The sequence below is a fragment of the Drosophila montana genome, unplaced genomic scaffold (assembly GCF_035044405.1).
Source record: "Drosophila montana isolate Dmon_TW-CO22-7 unplaced genomic scaffold, ASM3504440v1 contig_3733_1, whole genome shotgun sequence".
Lineage (NCBI taxonomy): Eukaryota > Metazoa > Arthropoda > Insecta > Diptera > Drosophilidae > Drosophila > Drosophila montana.
The window spans coordinates 64146-84919 of record NW_026998620.1 but is presented as its reverse complement, the minus strand read 5'-3'; the positions used below and the strand labels follow the sequence as shown (position 1 = coordinate 84919).

General features: G+C 40.2%; 3 protein-coding genes and 2 non-coding genes across 8 annotated transcripts in view; 2 read left to right on the top strand and 3 right to left on the bottom strand.

Annotated features, from left to right (window-relative positions):
- The window catches only part of LOC135436859 (uncharacterized), a 31956-nt gene extending 29908 nt beyond the window's left edge, over positions 1-2048 (top strand). The window contains 4 exon segments of the mRNA XM_064694614.1: positions 308-567; positions 878-1076; positions 1134-1240; positions 1296-2048. Of these exon segments, the coding sequence (XP_064550684.1) occupies positions 308-567; positions 878-1076; positions 1134-1240; positions 1296-1427 (698 nt within the window). The 3' untranslated portion in view covers positions 1428-2048.
- A 1951-nt stretch (positions 2049-3999) lies between these two features.
- Grik (grik) lies at positions 4000-9398 on the bottom strand. Of its 4 annotated transcripts, XM_064694311.1 has the most exons (15): positions 9298-9398; positions 9080-9217; positions 8605-8768; positions 7942-8548; positions 7618-7775; positions 7331-7552; positions 7058-7264; positions 6342-6426; positions 6006-6282; positions 5736-5937; positions 5459-5681; positions 5288-5403; positions 5046-5195; positions 4694-4840; positions 4000-4299 (listed from the first exon to the last, which is right to left on the bottom strand). In XM_064694311.1, the coding sequence occupies exons 2-15, from the start codon at positions 9201-9203 to the stop codon at positions 4090-4092; spliced, it is 2892 nt and encodes a 963-aa protein (XP_064550381.1). In that variant the 5' UTR covers positions 9204-9217; positions 9298-9398; the 3' UTR covers positions 4000-4089. The 4 variants fall into 4 exon arrangements, with proteins under 4 accessions (XP_064550381.1, XP_064550382.1, XP_064550384.1 ...); XM_064694312.1 differs by lacking the exon at positions 4694-4840; XM_064694314.1 differs by lacking the exon at positions 5046-5195.
- Positions 9399-13025: 3627 nt separating this feature from the next.
- Positions 13026-15968, top strand: Ktl (BTB/POZ domain-containing protein Ktl). Its single transcript, XM_064694624.1, has one exon. The coding sequence runs from the start codon at positions 13285-13287 to the stop codon at positions 13975-13977; it is 693 nt and encodes a 230-aa protein (XP_064550694.1). The 5' UTR covers positions 13026-13284; the 3' UTR covers positions 13978-15968.
- Positions 15969-19210: 3242 nt separating this feature from the next.
- TRNAT-CGU (transfer RNA threonine (anticodon CGU)) lies at positions 19211-19282 on the bottom strand. The gene has a single exon. It is a non-coding gene; the product is annotated as a tRNA-Thr (tRNA).
- Positions 19283-19631: 349 nt separating this feature from the next.
- Positions 19632-19703, bottom strand: TRNAT-CGU (transfer RNA threonine (anticodon CGU)). The gene has a single exon. It is a non-coding gene; the product is annotated as a tRNA-Thr (tRNA).
- Between the last annotated feature and the right edge of the window lie 1071 nt (positions 19704-20774).

Genomic DNA, 20774 nt, shown 5'->3' with positions numbered 1-20774 from the left:
TAGAGAGTCGAGTCTCCCGCGTTGTTGAAGTCGCGGGTTCGAAACCGCGTGGGTGAATTTGGGTATATGCTTGAAAAAAATGAAATTTGTTTATTTTTAATGCAATGCGACTTATCATGGCATAATAGTTCGACTCTTTCATAGACGAATAATTTCCGAATGAATCGCAGAATAAAATATTAGGGGTTAATGTGCGTGTCTACTGACATTTCCCGTGGTGAATGACAGTGTTTCGTGCAATTTCCGTACAATTATATATTTTAACTTATGCTTTTGATAATAATCAAATACTTTGCTCCTATTATAGCAACCACAAATTTTGTTGGAAAATTCACGCAGAGCGTGCGTCGAATCGTCCAAGATGTCAAAGATGAGGGCGCACCCAGCGGCATGACCCGTGATGAGGTTATCGAAACCAACGAACGCCTACGCTCATTACGCCTGCGCCTCGAGGAGTCGTACGACACGGTAAAGAAAGCTTTGATCAACCTCATGAACAAGTACGGCGATTCGAAGAGTCATCGCAACATATTTCAGCGCTACCCTATGCTCAAGCTAATGATAAAGGTTGGTCAGTTATTTCGGTTTCCTTTTAAAGTATATTGTAGTAATAATTAGCATGTAAAATTCTACTGTGATATAGCATTAAGTGTCCCACTGTAAATATAACTGTAATCACATCGAAGACTTCGCTCAGAGAGCGAAACATTCGATGCTCTTGCTCTCGCTCTGTGAAATACTCTCCATACTCTCGATGGTGAAATAAAATGATCTGCGAGGACATTCTAAAAGTGACGCGCACAAGAACGGTTGCATTTTATTTGCGCCAGGCTATTCCTACAATATATATATATATATATATGTGTTTTTTTAATAGGAAGTTATACGCTTGGAGACGCAGTACTGGACGCTGGTGGACATACCGCGACAGGAGAAGCAGGAAACGGTACCCTCATACGTGATGCGCGCCTGTTCAATTATGGAAAAGACCCAGAAGTCCGGCGAGGGCGTCAAGACCTCGGCCAGGCTGGCCGAGGAGGCCGCCGAGCGTCGGGAGCGCATGGAGCGTCTAGAACGTAAGTCGATTACAGATACTAGCTGGATTAACTGCTGATTAACTGCATCTTCAACAGACATGACAACGGCGCAAATTGAGCTGGAGAACACACAACTGATTAATGACTTGTATCGTCTGCTGAAAAAGTATCTGGGCTTGCGGCATTTGATACGCGTGCTTAAGGTAACAAAGAGCCCATTGTGAACTTTTTCCTGTGTCTCTCAACGTATGCTTGCAGGAAGAGTACGGCAGCTCAAAGATGTATCCGATATTTCCACGATACACAATGCTCAAGGACATGATAAAGGGCATAATGCACGACCCCGACTACATGGAGGTATGTCACGAAACGCTGGCCAACTCCAACTGAGCCGAGGCATCCGGAAATGGCAGGCGTCGCATGAGTGTCATCTAAAAGGGCCACCCATAGGCAGGGACACACACACAAACAGGATGTAAGTTGTGTATGTGTGTATCTGTGTGCCAATTCCACATGCGTCTTGCTGTCATTCCGTAAATGTTTAACAATTTTAAAAGCCTTTCTTGCTAGTTCCGGACGAGCGATGTTTTGACCTTTGAATAGTTAGATACAAATCTTTAGATAATTTTAGCCAACAAGTAGGCAAAACCAACTACAAACTACACTACAAACCCCACCATAAATGTAACCTACTAACTAATAACTACAACTAACTACGACTACAACTAAAATTACATGCTATTTACAGACAGTTGAGTACGGATATAGTTTGGAATTCTTGGTAGAAGGAAACCAACAAACAAAAGAAACGCATTTATTTTAATGACTTTTTGAGATATGAATATAAACACACAAAATCAACTAAACACGCGGATAATGTTTAATTCAAATATCGAATTATATGATTTGCATAAACTAATCAAAGTTAACTTAAAAAAAAAACTATCAACTCATTTGTAATGAGTGCATTAAATAAATCAAAGAGAATTCGCAGCTCATAAATATTCCTTTGGCTCTAAACTTTTTTCTATTTTATAGCTAATCTGGATAGACAAGTAAACCCAACTAAAACAACAATTTTATGCATAATATATTACTTGTATAGTTAGACAATATAAGGGAAATGTTCCCAAACAAAATTTCTTTACACTTTTTGAAGGAAACACCAAAATTTATGCGAAGAAAAAGAAGCTATTATATATATATTCAAGTAAAATAACTCAGGATCATATGTTATGGTTCCTCGGCAATTTCCAAACAATTTGCAGCAGCCTATTTTACAAAAATATACAAGCGCTTTAAATGTGTAACTAAATATATATATTTAGCTAAAAAGCTTTAAGTCCCTTGCAATATGTTATTAATAATAACCACAAACAAAAAGAGTTATGTCAAAAATACAAAAATATTTATAAATTGTTGCCGTTTGTATATGTTTAAGCTTTAGCCAAACCTTAAAAAAAAAGAGTACACAATTCAAAAACTTTTATACGAGACCAATGACAAACTCTACGAGCTTAAAAAGAATTTGTAATCATTTTGCTTTCACTCGAAAATACTTTTACAAGCCAACATTCAATAACTTATTGTCAACAGTTTGCTTAAATGAGACTTGTTAAATTAAATCGATTGTTTCTTTCATTTATAGTTTGCAATTATCTTACATATACACTTATTAACTAAAACGTTGACACACCCACCGAAGACACGCCTACTGTGTGTGCGCCCCCAAAAAAAAACTCTGACCAACATGAAATTCCATTCGATACCTAATTGTACACAAACAATCACACAAAGAAAATGAAATCAAAGTCAACTTAAACTCCGCATTAAGAATATATAAACAACAAATGCAAACAACTATAATTAAAAACAAGTACTTTATGATGGATCAAAGAGTTATGTTTAACTGAAGATATTTGATCTATGTATATTGAAACACATGTTGGTATGCTGAAATAATTGAATTCCTTAAAAGCCTTTCAGCAATTCAAATTATTATTTTTGTCAATCCACGTACAGGCAGCATAAATAAATATAAATCGAATTCAATTGTTGATTTGAAAGCAGATCTAGAAACTTAAATAATTCCCTGATGAGGCAGTCCACGTAGGACATAATAAAATGGTGTGGCATTAATTCGACAAATGCTTCAAATATGTACGACACATAAATATTGTACATTTACAACAACTATTTCTATTGCTTTTATATTTTGTTGATGTAGTTAATTTTTTGGCAACCCAAATTAAAGATTTTCAAATATATCATTATATAGAAATATATATCAAATATATAAAGTAACGTTCAAAATACCTAAATTAATCAAAATGTATGACAAAATACTAGCAACATCTTGACGCCTCATTAGTCCTTTGTGTGTGCGTGTGTGTGTGTGTGTGTGTGTGTGTGCCTGTTTAGCCGAAATATGTAGTAGCTAGTTAAAACTTACTTCAATGGATATTTAAACCCTGTATTATACAATCTATACATATTTACATACACATCAAAAGCTTGAATACCCCACTAAATACATACAAAACAAGGGGTATATATACCTATACATAATTTATACGAAAACTTCGTACAATTTTACCTTTCAATATCTAAGTGTCTATCAGAAACGGAACGTGGTTATACAAATGAAAAAAAAAACAACAAAAAATAAACAATTAATGATATTATGTGTGTATGTTATTACATATATGGCATTATACTCAAATATGCAAGATTATTAAAAACCTATTAAATATATTGGTATTTAAAAGATTATTAAATGTTTTGACTTTCTGACTTGTTTCCGTATTTCAGTTAATACTAATTCAAGTTATATTTGGCTTTTCGATGCATGATTCTTCCCACAAAATTAATTACGCCATCTATGTGTGAAGATATGTCTAATGAAAGCACATAAATAAAGCTCTGCTTTTGACTCGGCTTCGAAGAAAAAGCACAATTAAGCTCTCGGTGAAAGCTTAATACAAAGCTTTTCAACGATTTTATTAGCTATGAATACAAACTTTCAAGGGGAGTTACTAAAATTGAATGTTGTCTAATTTTTTGCAGTTTTTTCGCGCTTATCCTTGACTGCCTCCACATCATCCTCTGGCAAAGTGTCCACAGATAGCGAAGATCCCTTTGACTTGGCGCTTCCACTCGAGTGTGAGCTGCCCGAGTTTTTGGGATATTTAACCGCCTTGGTGTTACCCGAACATTGTATAATAAAGCGAAATTCATCCAGAAGCTCGTCCTTGAAGTTGACCTACGAATATATACGAAACTCAATTAACGATTGATGAGGATTGAGCTATCCTTGGAAACGGTAGGCATGCATTCATTATGGTAAGCTGCCATGCAAAGCATATCGAACAACTAGTCAAATATGAGAACAGATTGTTATTGAAAGTTTGAGTTGCTGTTAATATGAATATATATGAAAATTAGCTTGAGTTAGGTCGCCGAGCTGATGATATCGATTGGCTTCCCCATAAGTCGGTGAAAAATATTCGTTATTAAAGTCACAATTGACCTTTATGCCCAAGCCCATTTTTTAGTCACGACACAGAAGCTTCCCTTCCAACGCGTCGGCGGAGCTGGATAGCTGTTAATATATATATGTATATATTTTTAGAGCGTCCACCTCGCCTGCTCGTTACCTTGTTCTCTCGCGCGGTCCAGTAGATGCTGAGCAAGCAGTTAATCAGGCCATAAATACTGGCAAAGCAGCTGCCCACGAACATGACCAGATACACGCCACCCAAATTCGCAAAGCCCAGCGAGGAGGCATCTGAATCCGCAACCTCCTGTGCTCAATGTCAGCAGCGATGGCGGAAATTGTGATGGAACATAACGAGGTGTTGGTGCATGTGTATATGTGTGCGTGTGTGTGTGTGTGTCTGTGTGTGTGTGTGTGTGTGGGTGTGTTTGGGATACAGGCCAACTACGTAATAAAGCGAAATGGTCGCCAAAGCGAACGCGTACCAGATAACCGAAAAGCATTGGCAGTACCTTGTTCTCATTGCTGCGCTCCTTGACACCCAGCAACATCTCCAGGAGGGACACAAATACGCCGAAGGCGGCGCCCACGCCCAGCACCAAGTAAACGCCGCCCAGATTGCTTATCTCGAGGGCCACTGCGCCAGCCTCTCCGCCTGCATCCTGCGCGCACACACACACACACACAGACAGACACAGACACATTCTATACCCGAGGGAAAAGACAAAGTCCTTTCGGATATGCGAACACTTACCGAGCAGGCGCCACCGCCACGCTTCTCCTTCCACCACTTGGTCTTCATTTTGGTCAGGACACCCTGCTCCTGCAGCTCGAGTATCGCCTGGCTCAAGACGTCGCGGTAAGGCCAGTCTATAAAAGAAGGGGCTCATTAGCTAGGAAAACAAAATAGGTTGGAGCTACCTACTCTTTCGCATGGCAATGCCGTAGCCCTTCTCATCGAGGAGTGCCCCCACCTGGGTCAGTGTGCAACGCCGTTCTGTGATGTATTCAATTGTCGTGGACTCCATGAGGAATGCATAGTTGCTATTCTCGACGCGATCGACGCCTTCCTGATTCGAATTCGTCATATATTGTGGGTTGTCCTTCATGAACTCGTACATTTTCTGGTACGTGGGAAATTTCGCGTCCTTTAAAAAACAATTAATGTAGCTTGCATCGTGAATGTATAGACATGTGCTTACTTTAAAGAAGGTAAAGGTGCTGCCGCCATTTTTGGCGCCATAATTGACACCGCCCTTATTCTCCGACAAGTCTTCGGCATCCTCTATTGGCGTTACGAGCGATTCGACTGTGAGAAAGGCGGCAAGGTTTGCCGTATAGGAGGAAACCAAAATAAGCGTAAAGAACCACCAAGAGGAGGCCACGGCACGCGTAGAGAACGCTCTGCAAGCACATTTCAAAAGGAAATTAGTTTGGAAAAGATCATTGAATTAAATTTTCATAATTTTCACTTGGGAGCCAGCTCGGATCCTTGCTGCAGGAGCGCACCAATTGAGAACCATAGGCAATTGGCAAAGCTAAATTGATTCTCCAGTTCGGTGGGCTCCTCTATACATGGATATGGATTGTCCCATTCGGCTGGCGACATGCGGCCCAGAACAAACATGCTGATGGATACGCCCATGTAAGCGAGTCCCAGCCAAAGCCAAACCTCGCCGGAGAACGGCGACATAAAGGAGAACAGCTTGGGGGGCTCCTTCATCGGCTTGCGAAATAATATAGCTATGCCTGAAATAATATAGCAAAGACTTTAGAATATGACAAATCACAAGTCGATGCGGACTTACCCAGATTCATAAAGGGAATCGTGAAGTCCACGCCGCTCTCCCGCTCGGATGTCATGGTCAAATCGGTTATGCCCATGTCAGCGCGCTAATTAATTATGTTATCAAAAATGTATTATCAATTACAAATTCTCACATTTTTTCGCTTAATATATTGAAATGCAAATTGAAATGAATACGTAAATATTACACATTCGCCGTGCGCAACTATATTAATTATTAATTGTATTATTTACCTGTGCATGGAATACAAAAATCATGCAAATTAGGGTCTGATATACATATTCAAAAATAACGATGCTTATCAATTCCTTGATTTAATTAGAAAAATGTTGAATTTATGTTTTTATCGACAACAATTTGAATGCTTTTTCCAATAACAGGCAACTTTTTGGTGTTGATTAACAATTATTGACAAGTTCTTGAACTTGCGTACACTCACACACACACACACACACACACACACACACACACACAAACACACACACATTGATTTAATTCACACAGAGCCCTTTTACTAATTGAACCATCATAATTTATGGGAATAGAAATTGGATTAATAATGAACAATCTATTGATAAGATAAATTGTTATTTGGCGGAAGGGGACAATTATGTTAATAACGTTATTCGTGATTCCCGATATCTAGGCCCGAGGGAGAGGTAAACACATTGATATAGATGATTGGATTTATGGGCAATCCCCAGACAGGAACTTACGTTGTCTATTATTTCGCGTAGCATGCCATTCCATTCGCCAGTTTTGGGATCTATGCCACCGTATTTATTGTCCGGCTGCAAATAGAAGGTGTAGCTGAAGCCCAACTTCTTGGAGAGCTCATCAATCAATTCGATGCCGAAACCTTCGAACTGAGCGTTGCCCTCCAGCTTCTCGGCGGTTTCCTTCAGCATGCCATACGGTTCACTCTGCAGAGCAAAAAATGATCGGTTATTAAAAAACATCATCAACTGTTGCCAACAATTGCTACCCACAATGGCCGTGACGACCACAAAGCTCTTATTCATCAGCGAGCGCATATCTGGCTCGAGGGTATGCGCTGGTGCGGGACGATTCATTTCAAAGCCGGCCTCAGTGCTCCACTGCCCAATTTGCTGCATGCCCGAGACGCCCAGCTCGATGACCTCCAACTGGAAATCCGTGCGCAGACCCTCGTAGTCAAAGTGAATGGGGCCCGTGAGGCCGTTGAGCGTCAACTGTGTACATATGTTTATGTTTTATGAAGCGTTAGTTGCCATGTTTCCCGCTATGTTTCACTCACCGACTTCATATAGTTGACGAGCGTGTAGCCATTGTCCCAGGCACTGTCGTCCCCACAGCTCAGGGGTATAGGTCGGTAGTTAACATGTTTGTATGTCTCGGCCAGCAGCTGAATGCCGTCGTAGATGAGGGCCATGCTGTTGGTCAGAGGACACGACACTGCAAGGATAACGTACATAAATGGTTCAATGGTCATTTGCATTTATCATTTTTACTGTAGATTCAATTATTTATATGCGGCTCATATGAATGGATTCTGGGCTTCCATGGATTGTCAGCAAGGGATAGCTACACTTTAGATTACACAGAGATTACGCAGATTTACCATTTTGGAAGGGCTCTTCACTCTCGTACAATGCCTTAGCCACCTCCAGCACCTGTCCATTCGCTGGTGAAACGAAGCGCAACCCGGTTATGTTGGAGTCGGCATGCTGATAGGGCTCCAAGTCCATGGTGTGCCAATCGAGATTCCCAATGATATAGCGATAGTCGCTGGTCAGCAAGCCTGTTTGCTGCGCCTGCTTGAAGAACTCGGGCAGCGTTTCCATCGATCCAACCACCACGAATGAATCGTCCTCTGAGTTACGTATGCGCCGCAGCACATTGCGATAGTTGCCATTGAGATCCAGATCATAGCGACGAAGTGTTATGGTCGGACCAACTGTGCCATACATCTGCAGCAGCTCATTGACTGTGACCAGATACTCGCCCGACTCGTAGATGATGGTGAAGCTCTCCCAGCCAAGTGCAGTGACCAGATCTTTGAGCGCAACTCCCAATTGTGCTGGATGCGGATGCAGGTTGATGGTGGGCAACTGGGCACCAAAGTCCCAGCGTGTGTCCAGAAAAGGTAGCTCCTTGGCATCGCAAATGCTCAATGCGTGACGAGCCGCTCGATTTGTCGTGGGTCCAAAGACTGCCACTAAATTTTGCTGCAAAAATGTAAATCATAACTTTGTTTTGCAATATGTCATAGATTCTGGCCTACCCTTAGCATTTTGCATAACTTCTTGGAGGTCTCGAAGGCATTGCTTGGCTCAATGGCCACGGCCACGCCGTGCAGCTTAAGTTCTTCGTTCTCCTCGTTCGCCTTGCCAATGGCTAGGTGGAAAATTTTCTCAAGATCGGGGTTGGTGTTTTCATAAATAAGACCTATTGTAAACAAAAAAGAAAGAAGTGCGCAGCTATTCATAGTTTGTCGATTTTGTTTTTATTTTGCTTTGCAAATTCTGTTTACGAATTCTACAGGGCCAGAAACAAATGCGCCCAATTCGCCGCATGTGCCATATGTTTCTTCCGTTGCTGCATAAAATACACGCACACACACACACACATGGACCAATACACTCACACACACGGAAAGTGCTAGCAATATTTGCAGGGCGCTGTATACATTTTCGATTACATAACCATTTTTTGCCGAAAAACAATAAATTCTCCTAGTTTTTTAGCGCCCAACTCACCCACATTGGTTCGCTCGGCTCGACAGATGTCCAACAGACTTGTGAAGGCGCACAGAGAAATCAACCAAATGGCCCAGTGGACCGCCGAGGGGCGGGGCTGGCCCCCCGTGAATAGATGCGGCATCCGATCGTTGATTGCTTTTGCAGTAAATGCAATTAATAATCAATTCATTAATTGCTTTTTAATAGACTCGTTAAATTTTTGGTATTGTACGTACAGTTTTTCTTGCGAGTAATTTTTATTGCATAGCTAAATTTAGTTTTTATAGTTTTGCATTTGCTTTTCGACTGTCTGCAGCGAATGTGAATTCGCGCGGCGAATGTCGCAGCGTGTTGTAGGTACATACATTCACACACATAGAGGAAGAATTGAGGCAAATTACATTTGCAGCAGCATACGAATTCGCCGCAGCGTCTTTTCAAAGATAGTTGACATTCTTTCTGCTTTGCAAAGGATTAAAATGAGAACAGTCTTGATTAAGTTCTCTCAATTTAGCAAATAGAACTCGCTGCAACTCTGATATTTAATTTAAAATAACTTTTAAATGAGCAAATTCTTTAGTGATTTTAAACAAACATTGAGTCCACAAGCTGAATACAGCAAAAGTTAATAACCAGCTTAAACTCAAACTAATGGGCAACATTTACATTATAAAGTTTTCCAAACAATTTATACGCAAACAGTGCTGCCAAATATTTTTGCAACTACGTACATATATATTTTTGTATAGCCTGGGGCACACTGGCAGGCATTAACTTTGTCGGCTTTGAATAATCCACTTAAATTGCATAAAGCAAGAGAGTCTCTTATTTTTTATAACGAATGCATCTATTTATAGCAGCTTGGAGCACCAGGCATGCTATATAACGTATATACGTATATACACGTACTTTTGGGAATGTCCTTCGTGCACAATGCCTCTGCAACATGCAACATCATTTACGAGGAGGGGGCAGGGAGGAGAGGCGGCACTCTCAGTCAAACTGTTGCTGCAGGCAGTAAATAAAATCAGCTTCTACGATAACGCACGCAGACAAACTGTCTGTCCCGTTCCATTTTTTGCACTCTCTTTCTCTCTCTCTCTCTCGTCTTTTTCATATATGTAAATACTGAAATCCCTGGCCGCGTCTCCGTGGCCGTCTCGGTCTCTCACCATGTTTTTGTTTGTTGCTGTTCGCTGCATACTTATGCATTTTTTATTTACATGCCAGGCACTGCCATTAAATCTATTGCCATGTACGTCCTTCCCCGCGGCGCCTTAACGCCGAGGATTGCATGGTGTTAAATTGCCCAGCAGCCCGGCGCACATTTGCATTCCTCGCGTGCGCAGCGGCGCGTGCAGGCTTTCAGAAGACGAGTACCTTGAGGATGCACAGACAAGAAGCCCGGCAGCGCACACACAAACATGCCTCATCTCTTTGTCACACATTAGAAAAGTTCTTGGCGTATATTCTTAAGTCGCCTGTGCTCTAACTTCTGGCAATTATCCATGCCACACAATGGACAGTAATCACTGGCTACATCGACCACGGCGTAAATCAATAGCCGACTCGGCTAATCGGTGGCTCCTGCTCTTCCATCTTCTATCTTCCGACAACAATTGCAATTCGCCTCACATTAGTTGTGTCAATATTTAAGGGCTGTCAGTTGCGTGTATATAAGAATGAAAGCCTGTATGTATGTATGTGTGTATGTATGTATGCATGTTTTTATTTGCCTGCCTTGAAATTCCGTTGTTTGGCATTGGGCAATCTCGTTGCACAAAAACAAATTCGCCATTTGCAGCAAAGTTTTGATTGACAGTGGAAACCTTGAGAGATAGGAAATGCTATTTTGGACATCGATCAGGCAATCAGGCATGAAATATGCATTGAATATTTGTGCAACGCTGCGAATGAGTAACAAATGTTCACACTGACTGCATTCAGAATGAAACAGCAATAATGTGAATACTGACATGTATTTGCCATATGATCTATTATCCTTGTAATTGACAGGATGCCAGTTCGTAACTTGTGCGTAATAATCTGTTTGAAAAGTGATAAAATGTTTTTGCTTTGCTTTGTAATTTATTTAATTATCATTGTAATTGACAGGATGCCAGTTCGTAACTTGTTCGTAATAATCTGTTTGAAAAGTGATAAAATGTTTTTGCTTTGCTTTTGAAAAATATTAAAATCTACAAGCGCTTGTTTTTAAGAGTTTCTCCAGGTAATTGTGATTAGCCTGCTTTACACGTTATACTCTGGAGATTGCTCAAAGGTAAACAAACAAATCAGAAGCAGCACGTGAGCTCCTTTTTGCTACTCTGAAGCGACAATTTGGCGTGTTGTCAAAACAAGATGCGACATGCTCACAGACAAATACACGCACACGCACCAGCACACACACACGCACGCACACGCACACGCACACACACTCATACTTGTGTAAACAAAATCAATTTCCAGGCAGCCAAAAAGCATCGCGGCGGGAAGATTGCGCAACGCTCGAGTTTCGGGAGGGTGAGCCACAGACCGCAGCCATAAGAGCATGAGAGCAGTGCACTCACACTGGCCACAAAAGTACTTATGTTCTCTTCTGCCTCTACCTCTGGTCCTCATGCTCTCTCTCTCTCTCTCTTTCTTGCTCTCTTGTGTTCTCTCTCCCTTCCGTACATACACAGAGCACGTGCCGCGTAATGGCGCGTAAATTGTTGCTGCCATCTTAATGTGTGTGTTCCTAAAAACCGCAAATTCTACGGCACAATGACTAAAGGACCCCGTCAGGGGCCAGCCAAGGTGACCGAGCCTAACAGGCGACTGATAAGCGACTGCGAGCCAGGGAAAACATGTTGAAGGGCATCAACCAGCACTCAAAAGAGGCAGGTGCTAGGAAACGGAAATGAACTGAATCAGCACAAACGAAACCTGCAAAAAGGAGTTTGGGTTTGCTTGAACATACTCAAATAGTCGCCGCAGCTGGGACACTATTCAGTGGCCAAAATGTTGTCTCAAGCGAAAGTTTTCACTTCAATTAAACCTACGGGTATGCGTGTGTGTGTGTGTGTTCATGTGAGTCAAGTTTAAAGCACAAACGAAGTTTTTTGGGCCTGCTTTTGCTCTGGCTGGTTTTTAGGATGGCCATCTGGGGCTAATACTGACCCCGCCCCCCTTGAACGGCTGCCCAATGAGCTGGTCGAGTCGCCAAGGCAATGTTCAGTGTCTGTCAACAGGCATATGAATTGTTAACTTGCCGCAGGTAAGCGTGAGAACAGCCAGGCAGACAAATCTGCCAACATGCTGTCCGTTTGGCAAGCAGCCAACGGGGGGCCAGTTCCAGCCTCAAGCACAAAGTGGGCCAAGTGGGGAGGAGAAGGGAGGGAGCCCAACCAGTTGCGTTTAGTCGTGCAAGGCACGTTTGCTGTGGCCTGATGGGCAAATGGGTAAATGGGCAAATGTCAGTGCCAAGGTGCCAAATCGTCAACGCCTGTTGCCCCAAAAATGGACAGCCGAGGTTTAAAGGCGTGTGTGCATGTCAATTAGGAAATGGCCTGGTTGGCTGACCGAACGAGTATTCTCCAGTTCGATGCGCCCCACTGCGTATGAGTGCTGGTTGCATGCAACACTTGATGCCACTAACCAAACAAAACAACACCTGGTCGCTGCGTCAAGCACTCATCAATCGCACATATGCATAACGTTCTCTCAAGGCCCTTGCCCAAAATATATAGCTGAACATTGGAGAATTTAACCACTTGTTAAACAAAATGTTATTCAATAACAAAACAAATGCAACGTGTGCGCGACTCACGCGCCTCTCTCTCTCTTTCTCGCAATCTCTCCGCCTCCGAAGCTGCGCTGACTCTCCCGACAGTTTCTACAATGCATACACACATATTTTTACACCACACCAGCGAGAGAACGTTTGCCAGGCAGGCAGGCAGGAGGCCAGTTCGACACGAGAGCTCAGCGAGTGCGGACACGCGAAACGGACGAAACGGTCGATCGGAATCGAAGCTAGATAACAGCGCGTGCCAAAGCCATAAACCATACAACAAAAACAGCAACAAGCCAATCTGTGCGAACAGAAAATCCTGTGAGTGTAGACATCGCCACCGAGCGAAGGCATTTAACTGCGAATCACGCATTTCCCATATGTGCTAGAAGTGAGAACTGAACTGAACGGTAAATACAGGCAAACGGTTAATATTGAAGTTTAAGCTATGCCCGAAATTGTGGAATTGAATGTTGGCGGGGTCCACTACACGACGACGCTGACGACCCTGCTGCAGGAGAAGGGGACGCTGCTGTACGAGCTGTTTGCTGGCCCGGAGGGTCGCGAGTCGCTGGCCAAGGACAGCAAGGGCCGTTATTTCCTGGACCGTGACGGTGTCCTTTTCCGCTATATATTGGACTATCTGCGCGACAAGGCGCTGAATTTGCCGGAGGGTTTCCGTGAACGCCAGCGCCTGCAGCGCGAAGCTGAGCACTTCAAGTTGGCCGCCATGCTGGAGTGCATACGCGGCGACCGCGATGCCCGGCCGCCGGGCTGCATCACGATTGGCTACCGCGGCAGTTTCCAGTTCGGCAAGGATGGCCTGGCCGATGTCAAGTTCCGCAAGCTGTCGCGCATCTTGGTCTGCGGCCGTGTCGCCCAGTGTCGCGAGGTATTCGGCGACACGCTGAATGAATCCCGAGATCCCGATCACGGTGGTCCGGATCGCTATACGTCGCGCTTCTTCCTAAAGCACTGCTTCATCGAGCAGGCTTTCGATAATCTGCACGATCACGGGTATCGCATGGCCGGCAGCTGTGGCTCCGGCACCGCTGGCTCTGCGGCAGAGCCCAAGCCAGGCGTGGATGCGGAGGAGAATCGATGGAATCACTACAATGAATTTGTTTTCATTCGGGACTAAGCAGCTGTAGAAGTTCTTTTCTGTTTGTGATACGATTAACTATAATTTAGATACGACTCTTCCGGCAAATATTTGCGAAAGGGAGAGAGGAAAACAAAGCATTTGTCACCAAATTTACCTATTGGCCTAATCTGAATAGAATTTTCATCAAATCGAAATTCGTTTTTTAGCATTGAGGAACTAAGAAGAATCTTTTAATCTTAAATGATTTGAGCCCACCTTTATATTCCGATGGGAACATTTTAAGCGTACAAAATTATGTAACAATCCCCATAGGCAAATACCCAAGCGGTTTACCTGAGAGTAAGCAGTTTATTTACCCATGCCTAGTTCCGATTAATCAAAGCAGTTTTGAATCCTAGTGAATTATGCGAATGAATTATTATACGCAAAGCAGCGGCTGATGAATATAACAAGTATTCGATGTTATCCTGAGTGCGTAAAGCGAATAAGTTATGATTTTTGAATTGTTAAATCAATTACAGGAAATTAGTAATTATAAATTTGGGGAAATGCGAATGTTAATGAAATAAACCAGAGCAAACGTAAACAAACGTAATTTGAAGAAATCTAGAAATAAATTTACAAACATGTTTTTACCTATATAAGTAGGATCAGCTCTAGACAAACTGTAAGAATTTATCGGCTATTTAAACAAAAACCAACTAAAAGCAACTATTTAAATACGGGTCACTTCTTCAGTAAATAACATATAAAGGAAAGTCAGTTAATATGCAATCTTTCCCGCAAGTAAAGCGAATGATTTCTTAGAAGAAACCTATGGTAATTTATGGTAAATTGTTCAAGGATAAATAATTAGAAAAAAAGTCAAATAGCAACTGAATTTCAATAAGTATTAATCAAAGTACAGAAAAATATACAAGGAAACAAACACTTACAACGCTTTTTAAACTGACAATTAATAACAAAATAATGTCAAATATACAATATTGAGTATATACATAATACTTGACTCCAATATGAATTCCATATTTCTTGCCAAAAAAAACTGAAAGAAAGTTAGGAGCATCAAAAAATTGTCAGCCAAATGCCATTAAGCATAAATATCTTGAAAAGTCTAAGTGATTAAAAGTTAGAATGGAAAAAGGACTAGTTGAATATATAAAGGATTCATTCAAAAAATATCATCATTTAAATATTGTTATTAATTGGACTTTATCAAATGTGAATAGGCGGAATTTAACTTAACAACTTTAAGAAATCGAATCATTATTTTTTACAGCTATTTACAGAGTTCCCCAAGCATGTCTTCGAAATTATTTATATATATATATATATTTTGCCAAAAATTGACCGAAAGAACTTCCACGAAAATGCTAAAAATTTGCTGAACTTTGTAAAGTGTTTAAGTTGATGTTTCGACTGTCATTGAATAACCCCCAGAACAATCAATATATCAATATATATTGCTGTCAATAGTTTACCCTGCTGAAATTGTGATGCGTTTAAATTTCTGTTCAAATTTCAAATAAATATTTACATATGTGTGCATAAACATTTGCAGGCAACTCGACAAGGCTTGAAGGGAACTACCACATATAATTGGTCTTAAATGATAATTGTATAAAATGAAATAGTTCACATCGTTTAAATGTCAGATATGTATGTATAATGTACATTATAGCAAAATGTTTGGGATTATACTTAAATCAACTTTTAAGCCCCACTATAGTTATGTTATGAGGAAACCTAGCGCGTATTCGTATACATGCATATATTTAAATCAATTGTCGATATTGAATTATCTATATATGTTTAGCATTAAGTTCAGTGAGCATATTACACAAAACAAAAAAAAGCAAGTAAATAAATTATATATGTATTAATGAGCTGTAAAACGAAATTAACTTTTATCTAAAAAAAGTAAACGTATTATGATCATAAATAGGCGCCAACAGTCTATCAAAGTGCGACAAGCTAAATCTATGTAAAAAAAAATATACTACAAATAAAATAACTATAAAATTAAACTTTCTGTTATAAGATGTGGAAATGCAATTTTCGTTTCGCAGTGTTCAATTGTACAAACATATAGAAAATTGTATGGGATTATATATAAATTGTGCCCTTTAAGTAAACAGAACGATACAGAAGGGCTATCTGCGGCACGCCGAACACTTAATACCCTTGCAGACCCAACCTTTTTCATAATGCTCATAGTGGTTTGCCCGTATCTAAGAAGCACAGTGAAAATAGATTGAAAACAAAAAAGTTTCCATGCAAGAACCTACTTTTCGACCGATCGTTCCTATGGCAGCTATATGATATAGTGGTCCGATATAAATAAGATTTTTTGTAAATATGGGGAACATGGTGAAATCTCTAAATGCTGAGTTTGGTCAAGATATCTTGAAAAATAAAAAAGTTTTCCATACAAAAACTTAATTTTCGACCGATCGTTCCTATGGCAGCTATATGATATAGTGGTCCGATATAAATAAGATTTTTTATAAATATGGGGAACATGGTGAAATCTCTAAATGCTGAGTTTGGTCAAGATATCTTGAAAAACAAAAAAGTTTTCCATACAAAAACTTAATTTTCGACCGATCGTTCCCATGGCAGCTATACGATATAGTAGTCCGTTGTTGATAGGATTTTGCAAAAATATGAGGAGCATAGTAAAACTAATAAATGCCGGTTTTGGTCAAGATATCTTGATAAACAAAAAAGTTTTTATACAAGAACCGACTTTTCGACCGATCGTTCCTATGGCAGCTATATGATATATTGGGCCGATCCAGCTGGTTCCGACATATATACTGCGTGCAACAGATAGAGGCACTTCTGCAAAATCTCATAAAAATAGCTTTAAAACTGAGAGACTAGTATATCGACTCGGCTGTTGATACTGATCAAGAATATATATACTTTATGGTGTCGGCGATGTCTTCTTCAATGCGTTACACATTTCACGATAAAGTTATAATACCCTGAGGGAGATAGAAAGAGGACGACTCGCTGTGCCCATCGATTCAAATGTCAGTTTAATTGGGACTCTCTTCATGCTGCATGATAAGCCATAATAAGATATTTATGACATTTCATTTATTCATTGAATTGTTGCAGCAATATTCATGCAAAATTTATGAACTGTTAATGGAATATCCCAGTTAAAAAGAGAGGCAAATACAAAGATAATTATCTACAATACAACTTAATACAAAAGGTGCATAGAGCAGGTGCCTGCCACACGTCGTCGAAGGCAGCTAAATGCTTGGAAAAATTTAAATAACTGAAAAGGCAACGAGATCATAAAACTGAACACAACCTGGCATTTGTTTAAATTCAAGGCAGACAACAATCATTTATTTACGCAAGCGAGGAGCCGCAGTAAGTGGGCAAAGGAACAAAGGACTCGCTGCGAGTCCTGCGCGTGCACGTGCATTTTCTGGCCCACAACAACAACAACAAAATGTTGAAATTAAACGAGAAAAGGCAAATGCTTTTCTCTGAATGTGCGTGTTGAAGTATGTTGAATGGGAAAGTGCAATGCCGCCCCTTTTTACATCGGGCATCATAAGGCAGCAGAATGTAGACAGGCAGACAGCGAGGTGAGCGTGTGCCACCTGCATACTAAGCATCCTACCTGAGGCGTCTCACGTATTTTTTTTTCGGGCTCTGTTTATTGAGTATATGCTCAGGACTAAAACAATATGCAAATTGTGCAGATGGCGGCATAACAATATACGGGAAAAAAAGAACGTAAGGAAAACGCCTGAGATACGCATATAAATTACTGTCAGCAATGCCACGCCCATAAATTCAAGGGGGCTGACTGGCAGGGTCTATATGAAATGATGGCCTTTTGTCTTTAACGCTAAATTAACTTAATTTGATTTGGCCAGGTCGCAGTCGACGATACAGTCTGTCTCTGCCTCTGCCTGTGACTTTGTCTGTCATCATTATTATCATCATCATCATCAACGGAACGGAAAGGAGCTTCACATTGCGTCAGTCGCACCTTCAGTCACCTTCAATTAGTTTCAGCCACAAGGCGCGCCCAACTCAGCTAATGTCTAGCACAAGGCTCCATCAGCTGCCTTATTAATTCATAAATGCGACATTTTTCCGCCTAGGTCGTGGCAAGACGCTTTAAATTTATGTCATTTCATTTAACGCCCGCAGGCCGCCATTTTGTTAGCCCTTTTCAAGAATATTGAAGCATACTTTACAGCGCCGCAAATCCGCATTAATTAACCCAGAAAGCAGCTGGCGCTCGTGTCAAAACAGGTAACTTTTATATCTTATATGAGCAAATGTGCTGGAAGGTTCACTTTGCTGATATGATGAGCTTAATTTGGCTTAAAACTTAATTGACATTAAAAACTTTTTAATTGAAAAGTCAAGCTTGACTTGTGCTTTTTAAAAGGGCTAAAAGGCGTTAAAACAAGAGTTCAAGAATTACTCAAAACTGAGTTAAAAGCAACCTGAATTGACGTTAGCTCACTCCAATTGTGGTTGCCTTATATCGTATTTTATTTGTGCTAGGAAAAAACAATTGACTTTGGCTGCAAATCATAAGAAATTAATATTGTTAAAATCTTACCGTATATAATTATCTCCTTATAAGCATCTCAACTACCTTTTCTGGTTAGTCAAAGGTGACATAAATTTTAAAGCTAAAGCAGTTTTACAGATGTTTTTGCATGGTTGAATATATTTTTATTCCCTTTTTTAATGGCGTCGCAAACATTTTCCTTAATTTCGCCCCTTACATTCGCAAATGAATGTCAATGCCTGTGCTAAGCACGCACTCACACACACACACACACACACACACACACACATGCGCTAGATTGGGTCAGACATGGAATGTATTCGTTTTACGAGGCGCGCGCCCGCATCATTTGCCATACATACACACAGTCCAAAATAACTGCGTACAACTCTTATTTGCCGTTAGTTTTAAAGGCCCAAACGTGCTTTATGTATATGTATGAGTCGGAATATGTATGCGTATGTGCTGGTCATAAAATAACAGTAGAGGAAAATAATTGCGCGTTAGAGCTATTTATGCCTTCGACACACTTATGTTTCTCCAGCGCAAACCAAGCGGATTTTACTGAGTCCGACATAAAGTATATGTTTTATATACGTTTTTCCCCTCTGAATCTATTAGCACAATCAGGTACCTTTTTTCTATAGTTTTTTTATTATTATGAAATTTGTAGTTATAATAAAACATTAAAAAAAAAACCTTATCAATCGATGCCTCCTGTGAGGGTTGAACTCACGGCCTTTGGTTTACGAGACCAACGCTCTACCACTGAGCTAAAGAGGCGCCGATGAAAGCGCGGCCAAATCAGCAATACAAAATGCCACTTAAAGAACCTAGGTAATATGTGAATAATACTGTCTTTTAAGTAGCTTTGTCTGAAGATCACGTCTCTTTTGCGTGTTGAGCACTGACATGCGCAGAAAACTCTAGAGAAATGTGTTGTTTTGGTGAATTAAAATTGAAAAGAATGTTAAGTTGAACATTATATTTGTGTAATCGAAATGGAATCAGAGAAAGAAATAAACTAATAAGAAGTAACAAATTAAAAATAAAATATCTTTAAAAATATTCTCAATACTCATTAATAAAATGTAATAGAAAATATTTTAAAAAATAAAGTCAAGTATTCAACTGCCTCCTGTGAGGGTTGAACTCACGGCCTTTGGTTTACGAGACCAACGCTCTACCACTGAGCTAAAGAGGCGACGATAGAGTCGTTGCCCAATGTTGCATATAAAACAACTCACTGAGCGGCAACCGTTGCGAGCACAGAGAGCGAGCGAGCACAATTTATTTTAAGAGATGGGCGTGCGCATTGCTGGAAATTTAACTGACCGCTAAAACTATGCAAGTGAAGAGATATGAGAACATTTATACATAAATACAAAGGTGTAGTATAATATATACACAGTATATACATATTAAAAATAATTGTTTATGCAAACAAAACCAAATGTTTAAGTTATGTTCTTTTCTTATCATCTACTGTTAAAGTGAAAGCGAACAGTATTTTACTACCTATGATAAGGTTATCTTAAAACACTTCCAATGAAAAACATTTCGTAATTAGATAATTAGCACAATGATTCTATTTTTTAAAAAACCATTTTACTCCATGACAATCTCAAGATATTATCACACTCAAATTGTCTGTTTTTCCAATTGAACGACTAACTGTCAGCCAAAAGCAAGTGACACGCAAATAAGCTATTAACAAATATTATATTATTAACAAATAAGCTATTAACAATCAACAGGGCAATGGCTGCGAGTATCTAAATTGTCATGAATTTAAGTGATTTGAATTATTCATGCATTTACAATATTTCTTAAAGGTATTTATTACTTGTAGCTCCTCAGCTCAAAATATTCTGTGAATTAAAGAAGTTCATCAAGTTCATCCTTCAACTTCTCAGCTGATTAATGAAGCCAAACTAAGGTATTTATACATATGTATATAACATGTGCCGCACAAAAGCCATAAAGTGGAACGCGCCAAATCTTTAGGTCAATAAATTAATTAATCAACAATGCTGCGAACTGTGAGAGTTTCCCATTTTCTGCTGCCGCCTGCTTTTAGCAGGTAATTATACGCCAGGTGTTGGCTATTTTAATTGTTAGAGTTGAGTTAGTTGCTAGATATTTCAGATTAAGAACACGTCAATAGTTTCGTATGTAAATAGCTAACAAATCTCTCACCAAAAATTGACTAATGCTTAATTTGTCCCCTTGGACCCTTACACCCCTTACTCCCCCACTGGAAAAGTCATTAAAT

Excerpts from the sequence above, each read along its gene's own strand:
- Grik (XM_064694311.1), bottom strand. The coding sequence starts at position 9,203 with ATGCCGCATCTATTCACGGGGGGCCAGCCCCGCCCCTCGGCGGTCCAC. Across the intron at positions 8,769-9,079 it reads AGCCGAGCGAACCAATGTGG|GTCTTATTTATGAAAACACC; the intron begins GTGAGTTGGGCG and ends TGTTTACAATAG. Across the intron at positions 7,553-7,617 it reads TCGTCAACTATATGAAGTCG|TTGACGCTCAACGGCCTCAC; the intron begins GTGAGTGAAACA and ends ATATGTACACAG.
- Ktl (XM_064694624.1), top strand. The coding sequence starts at position 13,285 with ATGCCCGAAATTGTGGAATTGAATGTTGGCGGGGTCCACTACACGACG.